Here is an 18,683-nt window from a genome sequence, read left to right on the forward strand (position 1 = left end):
ACGCTGGTCGTGACTGTGCAAGCTGTGGAAATTGAATGAAGCGGGGGGGGGGATGGAAGGATGGATGTACGCTGAACCACTTGTAGACTTGGCACTGACAGATGGTCTGATCGTTTGTTCGGCGAGATGCATGTCCCCTCATGTTGTGGCAAGTCCTGCAGCATGATGCAACTCTTGGGTCACAACTTCACGACACATACAACACCTTCTCGATCCCTCAGCTCGCTCAACAGCTGCACCAAGAGAGTCTAGATCCAGGCACTCTTTTGGTGGAGATCTCACTATGCCAAGGCGCCATCACATGACAACCGAGTGATCTCATTGTACGGCCTGCGGGTCGTCACCAACACGCTCAAACCTTCGTTAGCACTCCCACGCCGGAACGTTGAGTTTGCTACGGCCCATTTCGATTCTGATTCGCAAGATGGACATTTAGAGTAACCAGGGGCCACCCAATGGGCGCTCAATGGCTCACGTGCGTGAGGTGCAAACTATTTGTCCGTCATCAATTGTTTGAGGTCGATCCAAGTCGGAAACCGCCGTGCGTTTCCAAAGTTTCCAGAAGCCATCCCTCAAGCCATGTGTGCGAATGCCTCTAGACTGAGCCCAGACATTGACACGCGACTCTTGTGACGATGTGAGCCTGAGTGAGCGAGTGACGTCTCAGAGATGCAATCTCAGGTCGTAGGGTCGCACCACAGCGGGAAGGCCGCGGGGGGAGAGAAAGAAAGAGCCCGCGCGTTGCAGCATCAGGAAGCGGGATGACCTCATCGAGCTTATGTAATGCGCTCTTGCTAGGCGGGAGCTCAACCACAATGCACAACGAGCTCCAGATCTCCTCCTGCGCAGTGCTTCCCAGAAGAAGTATATTTTCGCCAACGTCGAGCTTCAATCGCGTTTCCCCCAAGTCATGCTGCTCACCCGACTTCTCGGCGTTGCCGCCCTCGCTCGGTGTGCTGCCAGTTCCAGCGATGCTCAGCTGCCCTTGGGTGACGCGGTCACAGCGCCGAGCTCGAAATACCCAGTAGAAGAAGCCGACAGCGATGCGCCTGCTTGGCGCAACTCGTTCCTCGACCTGCACCGTTCCATTGTCGAGATTTCCTCCATTTCCGGCACCGAAGCCGATGTCGGTCAATTCCTATTTGACTATCTCCTCCAAAAGGGCTACTCGGTCGAGAAGCAGAAGGTCCAGTCGAGGAAAAACACGGACAAGTCCAAGGGTCGTTTCAACGTGCTGGCATGGAGAGGCGACTCACGGACGCTGCAATCCAAAGTCCTCGTGACATCGCACATTGATGTCGTGCCGCCGCATATCCCCTACGGCATCGAGGACGGCAAAGTGACCAAGGGCACGAAGATCTGGGGTCGCGGCAGCGTCGACGCCAAGGCCAGCGTCGTTGCCCAGATCCAGGCCCTTGAGAATCTGCTCAAGGAGGGCAAGGTCGAGGAAGACGATGTCTCATTGCTTTTCGTCGTCGGCGAGGAAGACCAGGGCGATGGTATGCACACGTTCTCCGAATCTCTCCTGGAAGCGGACCCCCCTCAAAGCTTCGATGCCGTCATCTTCGGAGAGCCCACGGAGAACAAGTTGGCGTGCGGCCACAAAGGCGGCGTCTTCGGCAACATCACGGCAAAGGGCGTTGCTGGCCATTCGGGGTACCCCTGGCTCGGAAAATCTGCCAACAATCTCATGATCCGGGCTTTGGCCAAGGTTCTGGAGACTGACCTCGGTAGCGACGAGACGTTTGGTAACACAACGGTCAATATTGGCCGATTCGACGGCGGCGTCGCGGCCAACGTCATCCCCGACCAAGCATTCGTCGGTATTGCTGTCCGCGTAGCCATTGGTCCCCAGGAGACCGGCGGAGACATTGTCCAGGCTCGTATCCAGGCCATCCTGGATGAGGTCGATGAGGATGCTTTTACTATGACCATCTCGCACAACTACGGCGTTGTGGAAGCCAACTGTGAAGTGGACGGTGCGTTTTTATCCATTGGAAATAACCTGCATGAGACTGACAGCAGCAGGTTTCGACACGGCCGTCATGAACTACGGGACGGACATTCCTAACCTCAAGGGCAACCACACGCGGTACTTGTACGGGCCGGGAAGTATCCTGGTCGCTCACGGCGACAATGAGAGCCTGACAGTTGGTGACCTGGAGACGGCTGTGGACGGATTTGAAAAGCTCATCCTCCACACTTTGAAAGAGTCGTCTTGATTGAATTAAAAAAGCGTCTCCCCCTGCCGCTGATGATGATTTTCGTAGCCGCTCACTTGCCCTTCCTCTACTGCTGTCCAACCAAGCGAGCCCACCTCTCGGGCATGACGTGGCTGAAGTCAAACTCTCCATTGGTCCCCTTCACAACGGCACCCTTCTCTGTGACGACGGCATCGATCAAGTCATGCGGCGTCACGTCGAACGCCGGGTTCCAGACGTCGATCCGCTGGTCAGCCGTGGCCACGCGCACAGTCTTGGCGACATCAACACTTCCATCCAACCCAACAGTGGCGCCAGAAATCTGGGTCAGCTCCTCCCTTTTCCTCTCCTCAATGTGGATGCCCTCGCCCGTCATGGTCTCGAGGTCAATGCTCGTCGTGGGGGCTGCGACGATGAACTTGATGCCGTGATGCTTCGCCAAGACGGCGAGCTGGTAGGTTCCAATCTTATTCGCCGTGTCGCCGTTCCTCACAACACGATCGGCGCCGACAATAACGGCAGAAATGTTCATGGTCTCCTTTTTCAGGGCGAAGAGAGCGGCGGCCATAGAGTCCGTGATCAAGGTGCTCGGAATCTTCTCAAAGACCAGCTCGAAAGCCGTCAGACGACTGCCTTGGTTGTACGGCCTCGTTTCCGTGCAATAGGCGTGGTTGAGCCAACCCCTCGACTGGAGCGTCCTAATAATGCCGAGCGCCGTACCATGGCCAGAGGTGGCGAGCGAGCCGGTGTTGCAGTGTGTCAGAACGGAAATCTTGCTGTCAGGACCAGCCTGCGCCACGTCTTTCAGCCAGTCGGCGCCGTGATCGCCAATGGACAGATTGGTCTTGAGGTCCTTCTCCAAAATGTTCTCCGCCTCCTCAATGTATGCCTTGATAATGGCATCGCGGTCCTGTCCCGCAAGCTCTTGCGTCCTCGCCTTGAGTTGGTTGATGGCGTTGGTCAGATCAACGGCTGTTGGCCTGCTCTCCTTGAGGTAATCCAGACGGTCGTGGATGTAAGAAATGACTTCCTCGGATGAAGTGGCCCGGCAGCTGCCATTGTGCAGCTCCACGGCATGGGCTAGACTGGCAACGATGGCGATGGCTGGCGCACCACGGACCCTCATAGACCTGATGCAGTCGAAGGCCTCCTCACTCGTGGAGACATTGTCGTAGTGAAACTCGTGAGGGAGGCGAAGCTGGTCCAACACCTCGAGGTTTCCCCGGCTATATTTAACAGCTTGAAGGGTCGACATGGTTCTTGGTTTTGGGTGTCAAGCTGACTGATGGTCAAGACGCGATGATGAGTCGGGGGCGTCTAGAATGAGATGAACGAGACTTTGCCGATGCCTGACCCAGACTAACTGTCGCAATTGTTTGCCCCTCCATGAAAAGTTCTGCCGTGCCCCTCTACAAGCTACGACATCATCGGCCAATCGATTCGGCAGGTGGTGGCTCACCGCCTACGACAAAGTCTTAGGCCGTTAAGCTGCCACAGTCAGGGGCGCCTGGCCCCTGTCCCCTTGTGCACGGACCTACTTTCCCCGTGTTGCCTCAGCGAGCAAGTGATAGCCTAGCTTCAACATTGCCTCCAGTGCTCAAGACAAGCTCCAACATCACGACTGTGCGCGCATTGTACTGCTTGGCTTGTATGACTTGATGCGAACACGATGATACGATCAACATAATGGAACACCCCTTCTCGACATCCAAAGTCACCGGTATGGCCCCAAACTCTAGCTGTCACCAAGTAGAACCACGTCGTTGATCTGACCGCCCGTTCTGTAGTCGAGTACTTCGATCCCCATGGCGTCTACAAACTCCTAGGCCCTGGCCTCGTGCCCCGACTTCCTCTCCGAAACCTCCACTGGCAATCGCATGCCGGACCTCTTCGATCAATTGATGTGTTGTTCGTTGAGCTCGTCGACACTGGTGCCGACCCAGCTGCCGCTGCGCCTCGTGCCACCCTAAGACGTTCGGTCAGCGCAGGCGTTCAAGACGATGGCTTCCAGACCCAGCAGGTCGGCGGCAAGAGTGCATCGACCGACGACATCGAGCCACCGGCGGCGGCGGCGCAGCAACCTGGGAAAGAGCGGCGGCACCAGATTCCCGGTCTGCGACGAACCCCCTATCTCAAGGTCCTGCTAGTGCGATGCGACGACAACGACACGTACAAGGCCACGACGCGCGCCGAGATTCGCGACTGGATCAAGCTACACACGCCACCTTCCCAGAGTACAAGAAAGGCGAACAACCAGGAAAACCACGATGCCTTTGAGTGGCTCATTGTGCATGTGGTCGTCCCCAACACCGTCGCCGCGACCCAGCCCAGAACGAGCGGCAAAAGCGCCGAGGGCGCCAGCAGCGACAAGACCGCCTCTTCGAGATGGCGGACGGGGTCTTCTACGTTGCTGGAGAAGATGCGCGCCGACTTCAACGTCACTGGCAAGGGTGCCGTGGATAGGATTGCCCAGATCAGGATCGGCATCAATGACGTGCCGTACGATATCCTGCCTCGCGTCGTACCAGCCACCCCAACCGGATACTCGGAGACTGAGAAAGACGCAGAGGTTGCCTGGCAGGAGTTGCTGGCGAAGATCAAGGGCTTGATCCTGGCGTCGTTCGACATGCGCGTTACACAGTACGAAGATGACATTCGTGAAAAAGATGCGCAACGTCTGTTACCAGGTTGGAACTTTTGCACGTTTTTCATCCTCAAGGAAGGCTTGGCGCGAGGCTTCGAGAGCGTCGGGCTTATCGAGGATGCGCTCGTTGGCTATGACGAGCTCAGTGTTGGCCTTGACTCGGTTATACACGAACAGGTCGCCACGGGAGACGCGGAGCGAAACGGCGGTGCGCTTCTGGGGTATACTGCCGAGTTGAAAAAGCAGGCTGAACAGGCTGTTGCGGCAGCGACCGGCGGCGGGAATCTCGAAGACGAAGAATCCGTTGACCTGCAGTCCAAGGAGCTTCCTGCTTTCAGCCACTTTGACGAGATCCCCATCAGCTCCACAAAGAAGCTTTACCGCGACATGATTGTAGCCAACAACGTCTCGGTGTTCGACTTTCGTTGCTACATATTCGGCCGCCAGCTGGCCCTGTTGTTGCGCTCGGGCAACGCATGGTCCTCCAAAGAGGAACTCCTGGTGAAGCTCAAGGAACAGCAAGAATCAGTGTTGCATGGCGTTGCACCACAGGCGCCTGCACCAAAACAAGCAGAGGATGCAGAGAACCTCACCATGTTGGCCGAGATTTGTCGAAGGACCCTACAGTTCATCCCCGCCATATCACAGATCATGCGAGCAGACATCATGTCAGCTGTTTCACAGCCTGGTGGCGACTCAGCTGATCACTCAGTAAGCCCTGTGGTAACAGAGGTCATTGACAATCTTGTCGCATCCTTCGCATTCTCGGTTGCTCAGCAAATCCTGGCGCAGACGTCAACCAAGTCCCTCCCCATTCCGCCATCCCTATTGATCACTCCCGAAATTCATGAGCCCAAGGTTTCCATCCCCGAGCCCAAGACCATGATGCACCCCGCCCGAACAACGTCTTTAAGTGTGCGAACCACTACGGCAGCTCCCCACAGCCCAGGAATATTCCCTGGTCCGGGAGCCGGCCAAAGAGCCAGTGTTCCCGAGGGCATGTCTGTCGCGCCGACTAGCCAGTTTCTCAAGAATGGCCTCGAAGACCTCGCTGCCAGGCGTGCCGAGCTCTATAATCTCTCTCGTAATGTGTTGGAAGAGTGCGGCAAGAAGCGCGGCTGGGGTGATGGCTGGGCTTCTGTGCCCGACGTCGAAGACTCTGGCTATGAGACGATGGAGGACGTTAGTCTTGACGACAATGAACCCCTGGCGAAGAAGGCAGAGGCCGAGGTCCCTCAGCAGCCTCTGCTGTCTGGTATTGAGGGCCGCCTTCTTCAGGCAGCGCTCGATAACCAAGACGACTTCTACCGTCTCTACGAGACCCTAACGGACAAGGCCTTAAGGCATTACACCGTTGCCGACCATAATTATGCCGTTCAAGCCAGCATGACTGATCTTGCGATTCTTAAATACCACCTCGGAGACTACTCAGCGGCGGCTTCTTACTTCTATCGAGTGACGCCGTTCTACGGGGAAACTGGCTGGAGTGTGTTGGAGCTGTCCATGCTCATCATGTACGCGCACTGTCTACATGAGCTACAACGCAAGGACGAATACGTTCGTGTGGTACTGAAGCTGCTGACAAAAGCTGCTGCCGCTGAGAAAGACCGCCTCGCGCGCCGAAAGGGGTTCCGACCTGGCGCCGGACAAGACGTGGAGCATGCCTCTTTCGCTGTCATTCGGGGTTTTGTCGGCAAACTACTGGCTGTGACCAAGACATTTTCCAACGAGGTTCCAGTCCCTCTGGGACAGATGTTCACTAATCCTCAGTTAGACGAGTCCCCCGAGTATGACGTCGGGCTCGACAGCTTCTCTTTGACGATCAAATTGAGTAGCTTACTGGTGGATGACTTAACGATCGAGACTGCGCGCATGCGTCTTACAAGTTCTGACCCCGGTGTTCCAAAAGAGTTGTGGTTGGAGAGCACAACTCCTCAAGTGCTCAAGCCAGGCGAGAGCGCCATTCGCCTGCAAAGCAAAGTACGTGTTTATCCTCTCTCGACCTCGCATAATGGCTAACCATGGCTTCAAGACAAGCCTGTCCGGACGTTATGACGTTGATCGCCTGAGTCTGACCTCCAGTAATATTCATCTCCACTACGAACGCGACATTGATCACGACTCCTCGAAAGGAGCTGAGGCCTTCCTTCTTCCGAAGGTCACAGTGTGTCGCCAAGAAGGCGGTTTGGACTGCCAACTTACTGCAGCGCGCCACACACAGCTAGACCGTAACAACTGTCTCGATCTGAAGCTTCGTACTGGTTGGAATAACGTCACGTCTTGCGAGATACGAGTGAGGCCCAGCACTGGTGGACTTCGTCTTTTGTCTACAGAGGCCAAATTCATCGGACCTTCATTCGAATTCGCAAGTGCGCTCGAGCCAGGATTGTTCCGATTCAGTGCGCTCGATCCCAATACAAGTGTGCAGCTTCGATTTCCATTTTCCACTGAGCAGGACGTTGCCAATATCTCTGTCAAAGTCGACGTCATCTATTCAGCTGAGAAGGGTACATACACCTTCTCTGCGATACCCACTATTCCCATCTCGTTGGCCCTCGGCGTCAACGTCCAAGATGTCTTCAAACACAATGCAGTCTTCTCTCGGTTCAGCGTCTCCACTGCGTCACCGAGCCCGATCACCGTGTACAAGAGCGAACTGCAGCAATCCGACATATTCGAATCACATTTTGGAGTCGCACCCAGCAAGCCCGTGGTCGTCTTCCCCAAGCAGCCAGCAAGCCTTCTCTACAAAATTACACGCAAAAAGGATGTTGCGGTACAGCCAAAGACGAAAAAGACATTATATCTGAAGGTCTTTTACAGCGTCGTGCTTGAACAGATCGTTGCAACAGTCAGCAGGCTCGTGAAGCAAGACATTCTTAAATCTGACCTTGCGCGCTATGCGACGCTGGTGGAGGCACAACTTCAGAAGCAGGTGCCCGGTGCGCTTTCGCTGTTTGACCTCGAGCGCGCAGGACTGCTTGGCGAAATCTCTACCTCGTTCCTGACAAAGCCGGCTGTAGATGATTCGTTCAGGGGCTTGGGAAAGCTACCGGGCAGCGACAAGGATGCAGCGAGAGCGATCGCCAGCTTTATCCAGGACTGGCAGCAGAAGAACCCAAAGCTCGCTCTGAAGTCATCCGAGACTATCGAAGACGCTCAGTCGATCCTTATTCCCGTAGATGTTCCGTCCATCCCAATTCTCTTCACAATCGACATCCAGCTTGACAAATCGCTCCCGTCGCCAGTCCCTCGCAAAGACGCGGGCACCCCCATCACGGGCATCAACCAGCTTCTGTCAGCCAACCTGACGCTCAAGTGGACACGCAGATGGGATACTTCGCCAGGCGTCACGGACAGTTCTACGACGCCGCAAGAGTTCACATACGATGTCACGGCGCCACCCGACACGTGGCTGCTCGGCGGTCGCAAGCGGGGCCGCGTCAAGGTCCCAGCACTCGGCACTGATAGCTCTACGCCGGATCAATCGGTCGTAAACATCCCGTTGATCATGGTGCCCCTCCGCGAGGGCTGGCTGCCGTATCCGAGCGTTGACATGAGGGAGGCCAAAGCGGAGGAGGACGGGCTGCCGCCGACGCAGGGACACTGCGAGACGGATTATCGGAATCTGGGCGAGACGGTCAGGGTCATTGCCGATCGGGAGAAGGTCACACTCAGCTTGGACTCCAGTGGGCCCGGCGGCGGACCACTTGTCGTAGAGAGCGAACGCAGGGTGCTTGAGGGTCGGATAGTTGTCTGAAGACTGGCCATGGAATGTATCTGATAGGCCGGATTCATCTATATCAGCGGTCATGTAACCATGCTATGGCAGACAACCAAATGACCAAACGAGGTCTTCTCGCCCTTCGGCACCGTAGATCCCAGCATCCACTCTGTGAAGCCTGATATCGTTTTGTTTGCAATAGGTGACGGGTTGTCTGGCGCACTATCCGCCAGCGCCAAGACCCCACGCCGTGCGCACGCCATTTCTCGTGACTAGCCCAGATCGCCTGCGAACCCCAGACACTTTGCAAAGATCGTCCTCATGGCCGTGTCTCCCATCCACGTTGCGTCTTCAGACACTTGTTGACTCAGAGCCAAATATGCATCGCACTTCGTGGAATTGGGATCGAACCCTCGAGATCGCCGGCCAGCGCGCCGCGGCCACGTTCAAGGTCAATTGGCATCTGGGCCTGACTGCCTTTGGTGGTCCTCCTGTGCACTTTAAGATAGTATGGCACTCGCTCTGGAGCAATGCCTTCTTAGATGCTAACAGACACAGTTTCATGACAAGTTTGTCAAGCGGCTGAAATGGATTGACGAGCAAATGGTGCGCCTCTTCATCTCACCGATTGCCAATGGCTCAAACTAACTCGACATCAGTACCAGGAGCTCTTCAGCGTCTCCCAGGCGCTCTCAGGACCGGCCAGCACCAAGATGCTCTACTGTATTAATCTCTTGCAGAACGGCCTTTTCGGTGCGGTTGTCGCGTTTGTCCTCTGGAGTCTGCCGGGCGCACTGGGCATGTACGGCCTCTCCGTTGGTGTCGCCAGCATCGGTGACACTCTGCCGCGTGCCGTCTACGCCCTGCTGTCTGGTCTCAACGCTGCCACGGTGGGCATTATTGCCCTGGCCGCCGTCGAGCTGTCACAAAAGGCCATCACCGACCCGCTGACGCGCATCCTCGTCTTCCTCAGCGCCTCGGCGGGCATGATGTACAACGCCCTGTGGTACTTCCCCACACTCATGGCCGCTGCTGGCTGTGCGGCCATCATCCACGACTACCGATGGTTGCACCGGCCCGTGAGGAAGGTCAAGCACACGCTGGAAGCCTGTTTCGGACGAAAGAAGGAACCCGCAGGCCCTCAAGCTCAGGAGAACGGCGATGCTGGGACCGAGCTGCGGCGGCTGCCCCGGCCGTCCGGCTCTGTGAAGGAGCCGGCCGCTGTTGACGGCCAATCATCCCCTTCGCTACATTCCCGAGCTGGCCCTTCACAGACAGGCCAGGGATCTTCTTCGGAGGCAGATGCTCGGTCCACAGCAGAGTCCGAGGAACCCCGTGTCGTTGCGCAGGAATACCGCCTCAACTTCTCCTGGAAGGCGGGCACGGCTGTGATTGCAACCTTCTTCGCAACATTCCTCGTCGTCATGGTCATTCGCGGTGTGGTCACCGAGCGGCCCATTCTCTACAATCTCTTTGCTAATCTCTACCTTGCCGGCACAATCATCTTCGGCGGCGGTCCTGTCGTCATCCCCCTGCTTCGCGAATACATCGTGGCCGAGGGCTGGGTTAGTCCTCGCGACTTCCTTATCGGTCTTGCCATCGCCCAGTCGTTTCCCGGTCCCAACTTCAACTTTGCCGTCTTCCTCGGCGGTCTCACCGCGGCCAACGCCGGCCACTCGGCAGCTGTGGGGGCCCTCATCGCCTTTGTCGGCATCTTCACGCCGGGCATGGTTCTCGTGCACGGAACCATGGGTGTATGGGGTGTGCTCCGGAGTCGACCCTGGGTCAAGGCAGTGGTCAGAGGGATCAATGCGGCGGCCGTCGGTCTCATCTACACCGCCGTCTATCGGATCTATCTAGTCGGATACATCGATGAGGGATTCCAGTCGGGGAGGAGCCTCGGGGACGATCCATGGTGGGTTGTTGTGACGGCAACGGCGTTTGTCGGCGGAAGATACTTTGGCGTTGCGGCGCCGTTTGCTATCCTTCTGGGTGCGATCATGGGTCTCGTGCGATACGGCGTTGTGAGCTGAGCGTATACGCAGGCGTATCACCACTTTACCTTCTGAAGCTTCAATGTGAATCAAATATGCCTCATGGCCACCCGTTCCATTTCGACCCAGACTCATCGTACCATGGCGGCTCGTGAGTCTGGGGGAATAAATGTCAAGTCTTCTTCCCCGGAGCGGGTACGTCTAACAATCGCGGGGTCAATATGCGGGGGAAGGCCGCGCTCGCATGCATCTGTCGTTGGTGATCGTCATGACCGGCCTGTTCCGGGTGGCCTATGCAGGGCCTAGCCATGACACGACTCGAACGCTATGGTTGATACAAACGTCTCGTGCACCTATTCACTAAGAGGCCGACAGCCGCCCAGCGGTAGCCTGCTACTGTGCAACGTGCATGAAGTGGCTCGGCATAGGTGCGTGACGTCGTCTATCACTCCCAGCGAACGAACCCCTCATTTGAAGGCGCGTTTGCTGGAAGATGAAATATCAAGTAGCGATACCATTTGCAGTTGTCTAGAAGCTTCACAACAACTGCCCATAATGGACGACGTACCGGCACCCCCGTCGCACATGCGGACTGTTCCCGGGTCGGTCAACGTTCCCGTCGCCAAGTTTCCCCACCCTGCGCCAACGACAGACGTGAAACCAGAGCAAGTCGCTACCGACGTGGTAGATCAGTTCAACACGGCAATCGATGAGGGCAATCTTGCTGCCGTCGTTGACCTTTTCGATCACGAGGGCTTCTGGCGCGACCATCTCGCCCTCTCCTGGAGCTTCCAGACGCACAGAGGTACTTCTGGCATCCAAGAGTTCCTGAAGGACTGCGCCGGCAGTAAGGATGGATTTCGTCTAAAGAGCATCAGTCTCGATAAGACATCTGATGTGCGAAAGCCGCGAATGTCGTTCCTCGACCACGATGCCAACGTGCCGTGCCTCACCTTCTTCTTTACACTGCAGACGACTGTTGGCTCCGGCGACGGTGTTGCTCGCCTCATCCATCACGATGACAAATGGAAAGTCTTCACCTTCTACACTGTATTACAGGAGATAAAGGGACACGAGGAGGCTGTCAATTCACGACGCGGCCAAGGTGTTGAGCACGGAGGCAAACCCGGCCGCAAGAATTGGGTAGAGAGACGGCAGGCAGAGGCTGAGCTTGAGCCGGACATTGAGCCGTCTGTCCTCATTCTTGGTGAGAGAAATAAGCATAAATAACAGAACGCAGGCCCAGTGACTAACAGACAGTAGGCGCCGGCCAAGCGGGCCTCACCATTTCGGCCCGCCTCAAGGCTTTGGGCGTCACATCGCTCATGGTCGACCAGAACGACCGCATAGGTGACAACTGGCGCAAGCGATACCATCAGCTCGTACTCCACGACCCCGTGTGGTACGACCACCTTCCCTATATCAAGTTCCCCCCACAGTGGCCCGTCTTTACGCCCAAGGACAAGCTTGCCGAGTTCTTCGAGTCGTACGCCAGATTGCTGGAACTCAACGCTTGGATGAAGACGACCATAACGGACACACAATGGCACGAAGATACGCGCGTCTGGGACATCACTGTTCGCCGCACTCTTGACGACGGCACGACACAGACACGGACCCTACACCCACGGCACGTCATCCAGGCGACAGGCCACTCGGGCAAGAAGAACCTGCCTGCTGTTCGTGGCGCTCCGTCATTTGAGGGCCATCTCCTGTGCCACTCGTCCGAGTTTCCCGGCGCCCGCGCCTCCGTTGCTCCCGGAACGTGCGCTATTGTCGTCGGCTCTTGCAACTCGGGCCACGACATTGCACAGGACTTTGTCGAGCACGGCTACGACGTCATCATGGTGCAGCGGTCGACGACGTGCGTCATCTCGTCCGAGGGCATCACCGAGATTGCTCTCGGCGGTCTGTATTCCGAAACTTCGCCGCCGGTCGAAGAGGCCGACTTGCTGCTGCACAGTTTTCCGGCGTCCGTGCTCAAGGCGGACCAGGTCTTGGTCACGGCCAAGCAGAACGCCATGGATCGAGATATCATTGACGGACTTGAGCGTGCCGGGTTCAAGGTCGACCGAGGGCCTGATGACTCAGGTCTTCTCATGAAATACTTTCAGCGTGGCGGTGGCTACTACATTGACGTCGGCGCCTCGCGGCTCATCGCAGAGGGCCGTATCAAGATCAAACAAGGCCAAGAGATCACCGAGGTGCTGCCGTGGGGACTGCGGTTTGCTGATGGATCGGAACTTGAGGCCGATGAGATAGTCTTTGCCACGGGCTACCAGAACATGCGCACTGAGACGAGGGCTATTTTTGGCGACCAAGTTGCGGACCAGGTCGGGGGTATCTGGGGGTATAACGAAGAAGGGGAGCAGCGCATCATCTGGACCAAGAGTGGACATCCTGGGTTTTGGTTCCACGGCGGCAACCTGGCTCTCTGTCGGTTCTTCTCCAAGCTGCTAGCTCTACAGATCAAGGGGCTTGAGGAGGGCATCTACCAATATGGAGACAAATGATGGGATGATGAATTATTGTACTGTATTTCTCGCAGGTTTTCAATTTCTCGAATTTATTGATCCGACCCGTCACACCCCTCTCATAAACCCTCTTTTACGAATAGGAGGCTTCACGCCTGTCACCTTGGCAGTCTCCGTCACCTGTCCCCCGTCGTGCATCACGTATCGATCCTTTTCCATCTCCGCCTTACGCTTCGCAGGCTCGGTACTCCACCGCAAGAAATAACAGCAGCATGGAAACAGCGCCGTGCTGACGGCTGCCCACGCAAAGAGAATAACAAAGTTGATGCCTATGCTGGAATGCAGATCAAGCAAAATGTGGCGACTCGCCTCGACGACCTGCTGCAGCGGCTACGCGCGACCCCAGTGGTAGGACCCAGGTGCGAGATCCATCGAGTAGGACAATGTGCTGACATTGGTCATGACCCAGAAGATAAGCCAAAGCGGCTAACTGCCGGCGTCACAACAGCAGGCTGAAAACGTCGCAGGTCGTACATCAGAGGCGAGATGTCCGGATTGACTGCCGCCGCCGCCGAAGCCCAAGTTATCCCGTATGAGAGATGAATTGGACATGACCATGGCCCACCAGCGTGGGCCAAACTGAGCTATGAACTGGCTTGCAAACTGCTGCAACGTAGGTAGGGAAGAGGTATGATGAGACGGTCGTTGAATCTCTTACGGTCTGATAAATGATCTGCACGACACCGGTCGGGTCGTAGGAAGTATTTCCAGTCTCGACGGCCTGCTGCAGAAGTGCGGTGGCATTCGGATTGATGACGATAGCGGCCCAAGAGTTCCATTTGTACACTGACGCCCGAACCTTCAGCGGGTCGTAGCCAAACTGCGACGCGAGGTCAGTCTGGTATCCTAGTAATGATTCCGACATGGAGAGCATTTGCTCGGTGAGTTAGACGTCCTGTGGTTCGGTTATCGGGCTGCCACCGGTGTAAGGCTCAACTAGGCCATCGAAATCAACTACTTGGACGGTGAGAGCGGGCAGATTGTCTTCCACTCGGTGAAGAACGGCTCAGTGAAGCTTGAGGATGCTAAGGGTGAAGACCGTCAATAAGCGCACTGACATCAAGTAAGCTACTGTCACGAGAGTAGTTAAAAGGTTCGCAATACAACATACCTATCCGAAGCCATAAAACAATGACACGGGCTCATCTCCGTCAAAATGATAGTTATGACTTACTCCCCAAATAACTATGCTACGCAAGGAAGGCGCACACTCTCGCCGCCTTATCCTGAAAAGCCGCAAGCCGATCAAGACCCTTTAAGAGAGTTCTCATAGTGGTAACCTATTCCTACTCGGTCTTGATCTGTGAGTCAACTACGTAGCGCCGAGTAGAGAGTACAGAGACCGAAAGAGGTAGGCTATCGACTGAGAGACCTTACTTTCTACAAACCTACATCCTTCAATGGAGAAATTGCTCTTGACTACGACTTCCAGTATGTCAAAGGAATTTGGTACAACAGGCCGGGAGCGAAATCGGCTTGGAAACTGAAATGTTAAATGCTACATAACTTAGCCACTACTCTCTTACTGCGTGACCCCCTCAGTCTCACTAATACGGACCACCATCTTTTTTGCCCTCACTGAGCCGTCCTTAAGACCCTTCAGAGCGCCCTCTAGTCCCGCAAGCCCACCCTTCACAACCTCGTACGGGTGAGGCGTAAACCAACCTTCGCTCAGGCCACTCGCAAAGGCGGCTGACCAGACGGTGCCGAACAAAGGTTGCTTGTGTACGTGGTCGACCGTCGTACGCGTGAATTGGACGCTCGAGTCGGCCGCAGTCTCATCAACAGGTAGGACATGCGTGATTCTAGGCTTCCGACCGCTCGCATCGGGCGGGCCCGCGAGGGCCTTGCTCAGGGTGACGTACGTCCCGTTCTCCGAGACGCAGTCGTAGGCGTCAAACACGCGTCCATCCTCGACTCCTGCCGCCTTGGCAGCGTCCTTCAATGCGGCGACGAGCTCATCGGGTGTTTTGTACGCTGTGTAGTCGACGATACGGTCTCCCTTGGCGGAGTTCAGGAACGGCACGACAAACTCGCTGTTCTTGCTGCCAACGGCGATGATGGGGTGAATGTTGGCCTTTTGCGCCAGCTTAATGGCGAAGGCGCCAATGGCTGTCGAAGCACCATAGATGATGACAGGCCTCTTCTTCTTGTCTTCGCCAGACCGCCTGGCCTCGGCGTCCCACGGGGAGGGGAATTCAAGCTGGTCGAAAAGGGCGACAGCCGAAGTGTAGGCCGCCAAAGGCAGAGTAGCGGCCTCCTCGTACGAAACGGAAGCAGGCAGGGCGAAGACAGTGTTGGCGGGAGCGATGGCGTACTCAGCAAAGGCACCGTGCGGTGCCATCATGACATGGAAGGCGGCGACGCGGTCGCCCTTTGTGAAGCCAATGACATTGTCGCCGAGCTCCTCGACCGTGCCAGCGACATCGTCGCCCGTGTTGGTGTCGGCGCACGTCTCAAGCCAGACGGGGAGTTTCCAGTCCTTGGGGTTGGTACCTGGAAAAGGCAGCTTGTGTCAGTGGAAATGAACATGACGTCATTGAAGCGACGAGAGGGGGTGGTCGAACCTGCGACGATGACCTTGATCAGCACCTCTCCAGGTCCGGGCTTCGGACGCTCAACATCCTTGATCTGAACTGTGATTTCCCTGGTGACGATGGCCTCCTTCATGATGGTATGGCGTCTAAGGCGAGACGCAGTGCTTTTGCTTTACAGGGTTCTCAGCTGCGATGTAGTTCCACGACAAAGATCATGTAGTGTGCGGTGGGTTGGGTTGCGATGTGATATAGTGGTGCTTTGAGAACTTGTTTGTAATTACTATCCTCAGAGACGCTCATCGGCCCTTATTTATCTGCGGACGACAACCTCATCGTTCGTCAGGGACGGCAGTGAAACCTGCCCGATCTGCACTATACCTTAGTAACAAACGTAATCCGGCTCCACTAACAAGACAAGACTTCACAGCTTGATCACACAATCAGGATCCTGTTGCGGCATTAGCACTGCATTGCCAATGGGTCGCGTCGAAAGAAGGGTGATGCGGAGCTGTCGGGTTGGAGATTTACCCCGAGCGGAGCAGAGCTGACAAATGTTCGACACTCTTCCATCGCCTCAAGTTACCTACCTGAGGTACCTGCTGGGAAATCGTCACCCGAAAGCGGCAACGCATTGCCTGAGGCGCTTCCCAGAACTGCGCGGTAAGAATCAAGTCTCGCTACTAGTCTTGCGACAGAAGCCTGAACTTGATACCTCAAGCTGCTCTGTGATATTTCTTCTACCATGATCATGTTGCCACATGCAACAGTGTGCAGGTTTCGGTGGTAGACTACGTCCAAGGAAAAATAAACGGATCGGTTCAATTCTCCATTCCGATGACTGATTTCTCTGTACTGGCCGGGTAGGAGACGTTTTGGGGCCGGTTGCTGCAACAAGGTATCCCGATTGCTCGCTGCCTGCGTTGTTGTAGACACAACTACCTCGGATACTTACATTCACCACAGGGTGGTGTACCATCCGGATACGGGACATGATGAGCGGAGAACAACCAGGAGGGTCTTGAACACGGGGTCCTGCCTGCCTTCATGAGGCATCATGTGAGCTACAGGATATGTACTGAGTCGTGGGTACGGTGCAGTCGACTACTGCAAGTGTGTGTGTTGTTCTCTACCAATACCAACTCCGTCTGACGCCGAACATGTTTGCAGAGGCTAGCCGACTGGGGGCCATGCCATGAATGTCTCTGTATAGTCCGTAATTTGATGTGGCCAGAACCCGAGGGTTCTGACTTGACCTAGAGCCACTCAAAGGCAACCGTGTCGACGGTGTTTCCACCACGAACCCGATGCAGGCCATCTTGAACCCTCCGTGTCACCGTTCCAGCGTCAAGGGGGGTTTGGGTGCTTAAAGAGCCGTTAAACTGTACCTGTCAATACCTTGGCCGCTGAGACAAGTACTGTGAGAATAGGACAGGAGCAGGCTCTACCAGGTAGCTTTGTTCACCATGTAGGTAGTGTTAAACAATGGCCGCACAGGATAGAAGCAAATCAGCTGCGAGTCGAGCAAGTTTGGCGGAGAGAGTCAGTTACGTGGCCGTCTGCTGAAAGCCTCCGTTATAGGATGTGTATGATTGCCAGCCGATAGGCACTGGCTCGACACGCCAGAGTTTCTCGCCAATCCAGGGCGCCCACGTTACGCTTGAACACCATAAGGCCGCGGGCACACACACTGCCGAAAGATAAAGGTACTGATTCCTCTGCTCTAGTCTTCCACTGCCCCCGCTTATGTACACAGTGATGTCAGATTCCAGGTTTCCCGTTCACGCTCAAGGATCCTCGTCACCCTCCTGCCTCGCCTGTACAGTGTTAGCAGTGGTTTCCCAACCCCGACGGAGTAACAAAGGGACAGTCATACCCTCAGGGCGCTGGCGCCACCAAGCTCCCTCTGCAGACCGTTCTCGAATTCCCTGGGGAACGTGGGCCTGTCGGGGTAGGTGACGTAGATGGCACCGACGACGACGAGGAAGGTCGCGACAAAGGTGCCGATCATGAGGGCGCCGGGGCCGGCGGTGGTCCAGGTGTACTCGTAGGGGGAGAAGATGCCGAGGAGATCGTGGTCCTCGTGGACGGGCTCGCCAAAGTTGCGCCTCTCCTGCTTGTCCCACCAGTTGCCGTAGGGATCGCGGTGCTGGCGCTTGATGAAGGGAGGGTTGACGTAGCCGCCGTTCTGTCAAGCCCAAAAATCATTAGCCTCGAGTCTCCCGCCTCTGTGTCTTGCGTGCTCGCTGTCTGCTTGAGCAACAGCCGGCGGCCGCTGCTCTGCTTGCGCGCATCCACCAGAAACTAACCATGCCGGGGTCCTCCGCCTCGGTGAGAGCAGGGTAGTCGGGGTACTTGGCCTCGAGGGTCTTTTTGTCGTTGATGCCGTCGGGGAAGAAGGTTCGCTGCTGGATGGTGGGAAGGCGGCGGGCGGGAGCTGCCAGAGCAGCACCCGTGCTGCGGATGGTCGAGACCCGCGCAATTCGTCGAGACAGCATCTGGAATGGGCGAAACGGCCTTGGTCAGTTGAGTCGGCAGGAGAGAAAGGGTTTTTGGGAGCTCACCTTGGCCAATTAGTGGTCTCGATGTGACCCAATTGTTGTACTGATTCTACTGTCGTTGCTGTCGTGAGGCTCAAATGCAGACGAATGATGGATGCCAATGGCCCACACGACGGGTTCCAGATGCCTCAGGCAAGAAAATGCAAGGTAGACGGACACTGACTTTTGGTTCGAGGCCCCCACAAGGCCGGGAGGCACCACCACCTGGAGACCTCGCGTAGGTAAGCCGTCCTCCCTGCTTCTGGTGTCCATACCGGGTTAGACCAGTCGCGACTCGCGTGTACTGGCACTGCCAGTGGCCACAGCTGTCATTGAGGTGGCAGACCGGCCACCTGGTGGCGGCACCTATGGTGGTACCTAGGTACCTACCTAAAGTACCTAAGGAGCACGGTAGGTAAGGGAACCTGGGCAAGCACAGCTCAAGGCAGCACAGGGGTGGCACCCCCCCAAAGAGAACCGTCTCGTCACTCAAAATCTCCAGCTTCAGACTT

General features: G+C 56.2%; 8 protein-coding genes across 8 annotated transcripts; 4 read left to right on the forward strand and 4 right to left on the reverse strand.

Moving 5' to 3' along the window:
- Positions 1-910: 910 nt before the first annotated feature.
- On the forward strand, positions 911-2,222 carry D7B24_001075 (uncharacterized protein; the record flags this gene model as incomplete). The annotated part of the gene is made up of 2 exons (XM_028635320.1): positions 911-1,979; positions 2,029-2,222. 2 exons carry the CDS (start codon positions 911-913, stop codon positions 2,220-2,222), a joined length of 1,263 nt encoding a protein of 420 aa, XP_028497995.1.
- A 67-nt stretch (positions 2,223-2,289) lies between these two features.
- MRI1 (S-methyl-5-thioribose-1-phosphate isomerase) lies at positions 2,290-3,456 on the reverse strand (the record flags this gene model as incomplete). The annotated part of the gene is made up of 1 exon (XM_028635321.1): positions 2,290-3,456. The coding sequence occupies one exon, from the start codon at positions 3,454-3,456 to the stop codon at positions 2,290-2,292; it is 1,167 nt and encodes a 388-aa protein (XP_028497996.1).
- A 431-nt stretch (positions 3,457-3,887) lies between these two features.
- On the forward strand, positions 3,888-8,605 carry D7B24_001077 (uncharacterized protein; the record flags this gene model as incomplete). Its single annotated transcript, XM_028635322.1, has 3 exons — positions 3,888-3,921; positions 3,989-6,825; positions 6,878-8,605. 3 exons carry the CDS (start codon positions 3,888-3,890, stop codon positions 8,603-8,605), a joined length of 4,599 nt encoding a protein of 1,532 aa, XP_028497997.1.
- A 343-nt stretch (positions 8,606-8,948) lies between these two features.
- D7B24_001078 (uncharacterized protein) lies at positions 8,949-10,602 on the forward strand (the record flags this gene model as incomplete). The annotated part of the gene is made up of 3 exons (XM_028635323.1): positions 8,949-9,077; positions 9,128-9,175; positions 9,229-10,602. 3 exons carry the CDS (start codon positions 8,949-8,951, stop codon positions 10,600-10,602), a joined length of 1,551 nt encoding a protein of 516 aa, XP_028497998.1.
- Positions 10,603-11,118: 516 nt separating this feature from the next.
- On the forward strand, positions 11,119-13,076 carry D7B24_001079 (uncharacterized protein; the record flags this gene model as incomplete). The annotated part of the gene is made up of 2 exons (XM_028635324.1): positions 11,119-11,770; positions 11,827-13,076. The coding sequence occupies 2 exons, from the start codon at positions 11,119-11,121 to the stop codon at positions 13,074-13,076; spliced, it is 1,902 nt and encodes a 633-aa protein (XP_028497999.1).
- Positions 13,077-13,427: 351 nt separating this feature from the next.
- D7B24_001080 (uncharacterized protein) lies at positions 13,428-13,971 on the reverse strand (the record flags this gene model as incomplete). Its single annotated transcript, XM_028635325.1, has 3 exons — positions 13,428-13,523; positions 13,572-13,700; positions 13,756-13,971. The coding sequence occupies 3 exons, from the start codon at positions 13,969-13,971 to the stop codon at positions 13,428-13,430; spliced, it is 441 nt and encodes a 146-aa protein (XP_028498000.1).
- Positions 13,972-14,619: 648 nt separating this feature from the next.
- On the reverse strand, positions 14,620-15,767 carry D7B24_001081 (uncharacterized protein; the record flags this gene model as incomplete). Its single annotated transcript, XM_028635326.1, has 2 exons — positions 14,620-15,593; positions 15,665-15,767. 2 exons carry the CDS (start codon positions 15,765-15,767, stop codon positions 14,620-14,622), a joined length of 1,077 nt encoding a protein of 358 aa, XP_028498001.1.
- Positions 15,768-17,418: 1,651 nt separating this feature from the next.
- D7B24_001082 (uncharacterized protein) lies at positions 17,419-18,129 on the reverse strand (the record flags this gene model as incomplete). Its single annotated transcript, XM_028635327.1, has 3 exons — positions 17,419-17,448; positions 17,508-17,819; positions 17,941-18,129. 3 exons carry the CDS (start codon positions 18,127-18,129, stop codon positions 17,419-17,421), a joined length of 531 nt encoding a protein of 176 aa, XP_028498002.1.
- Positions 18,130-18,683: the final 554 nt, after the last annotated feature.

Source organism: Verticillium nonalfalfae (assembly GCF_003724135.2).
Source record: "Verticillium nonalfalfae strain VnAa140/NRRL 66861 chromosome Unknown scaffold_12, whole genome shotgun sequence".
Lineage (NCBI taxonomy): Eukaryota > Fungi > Ascomycota > Sordariomycetes > Glomerellales > Plectosphaerellaceae > Verticillium > Verticillium nonalfalfae.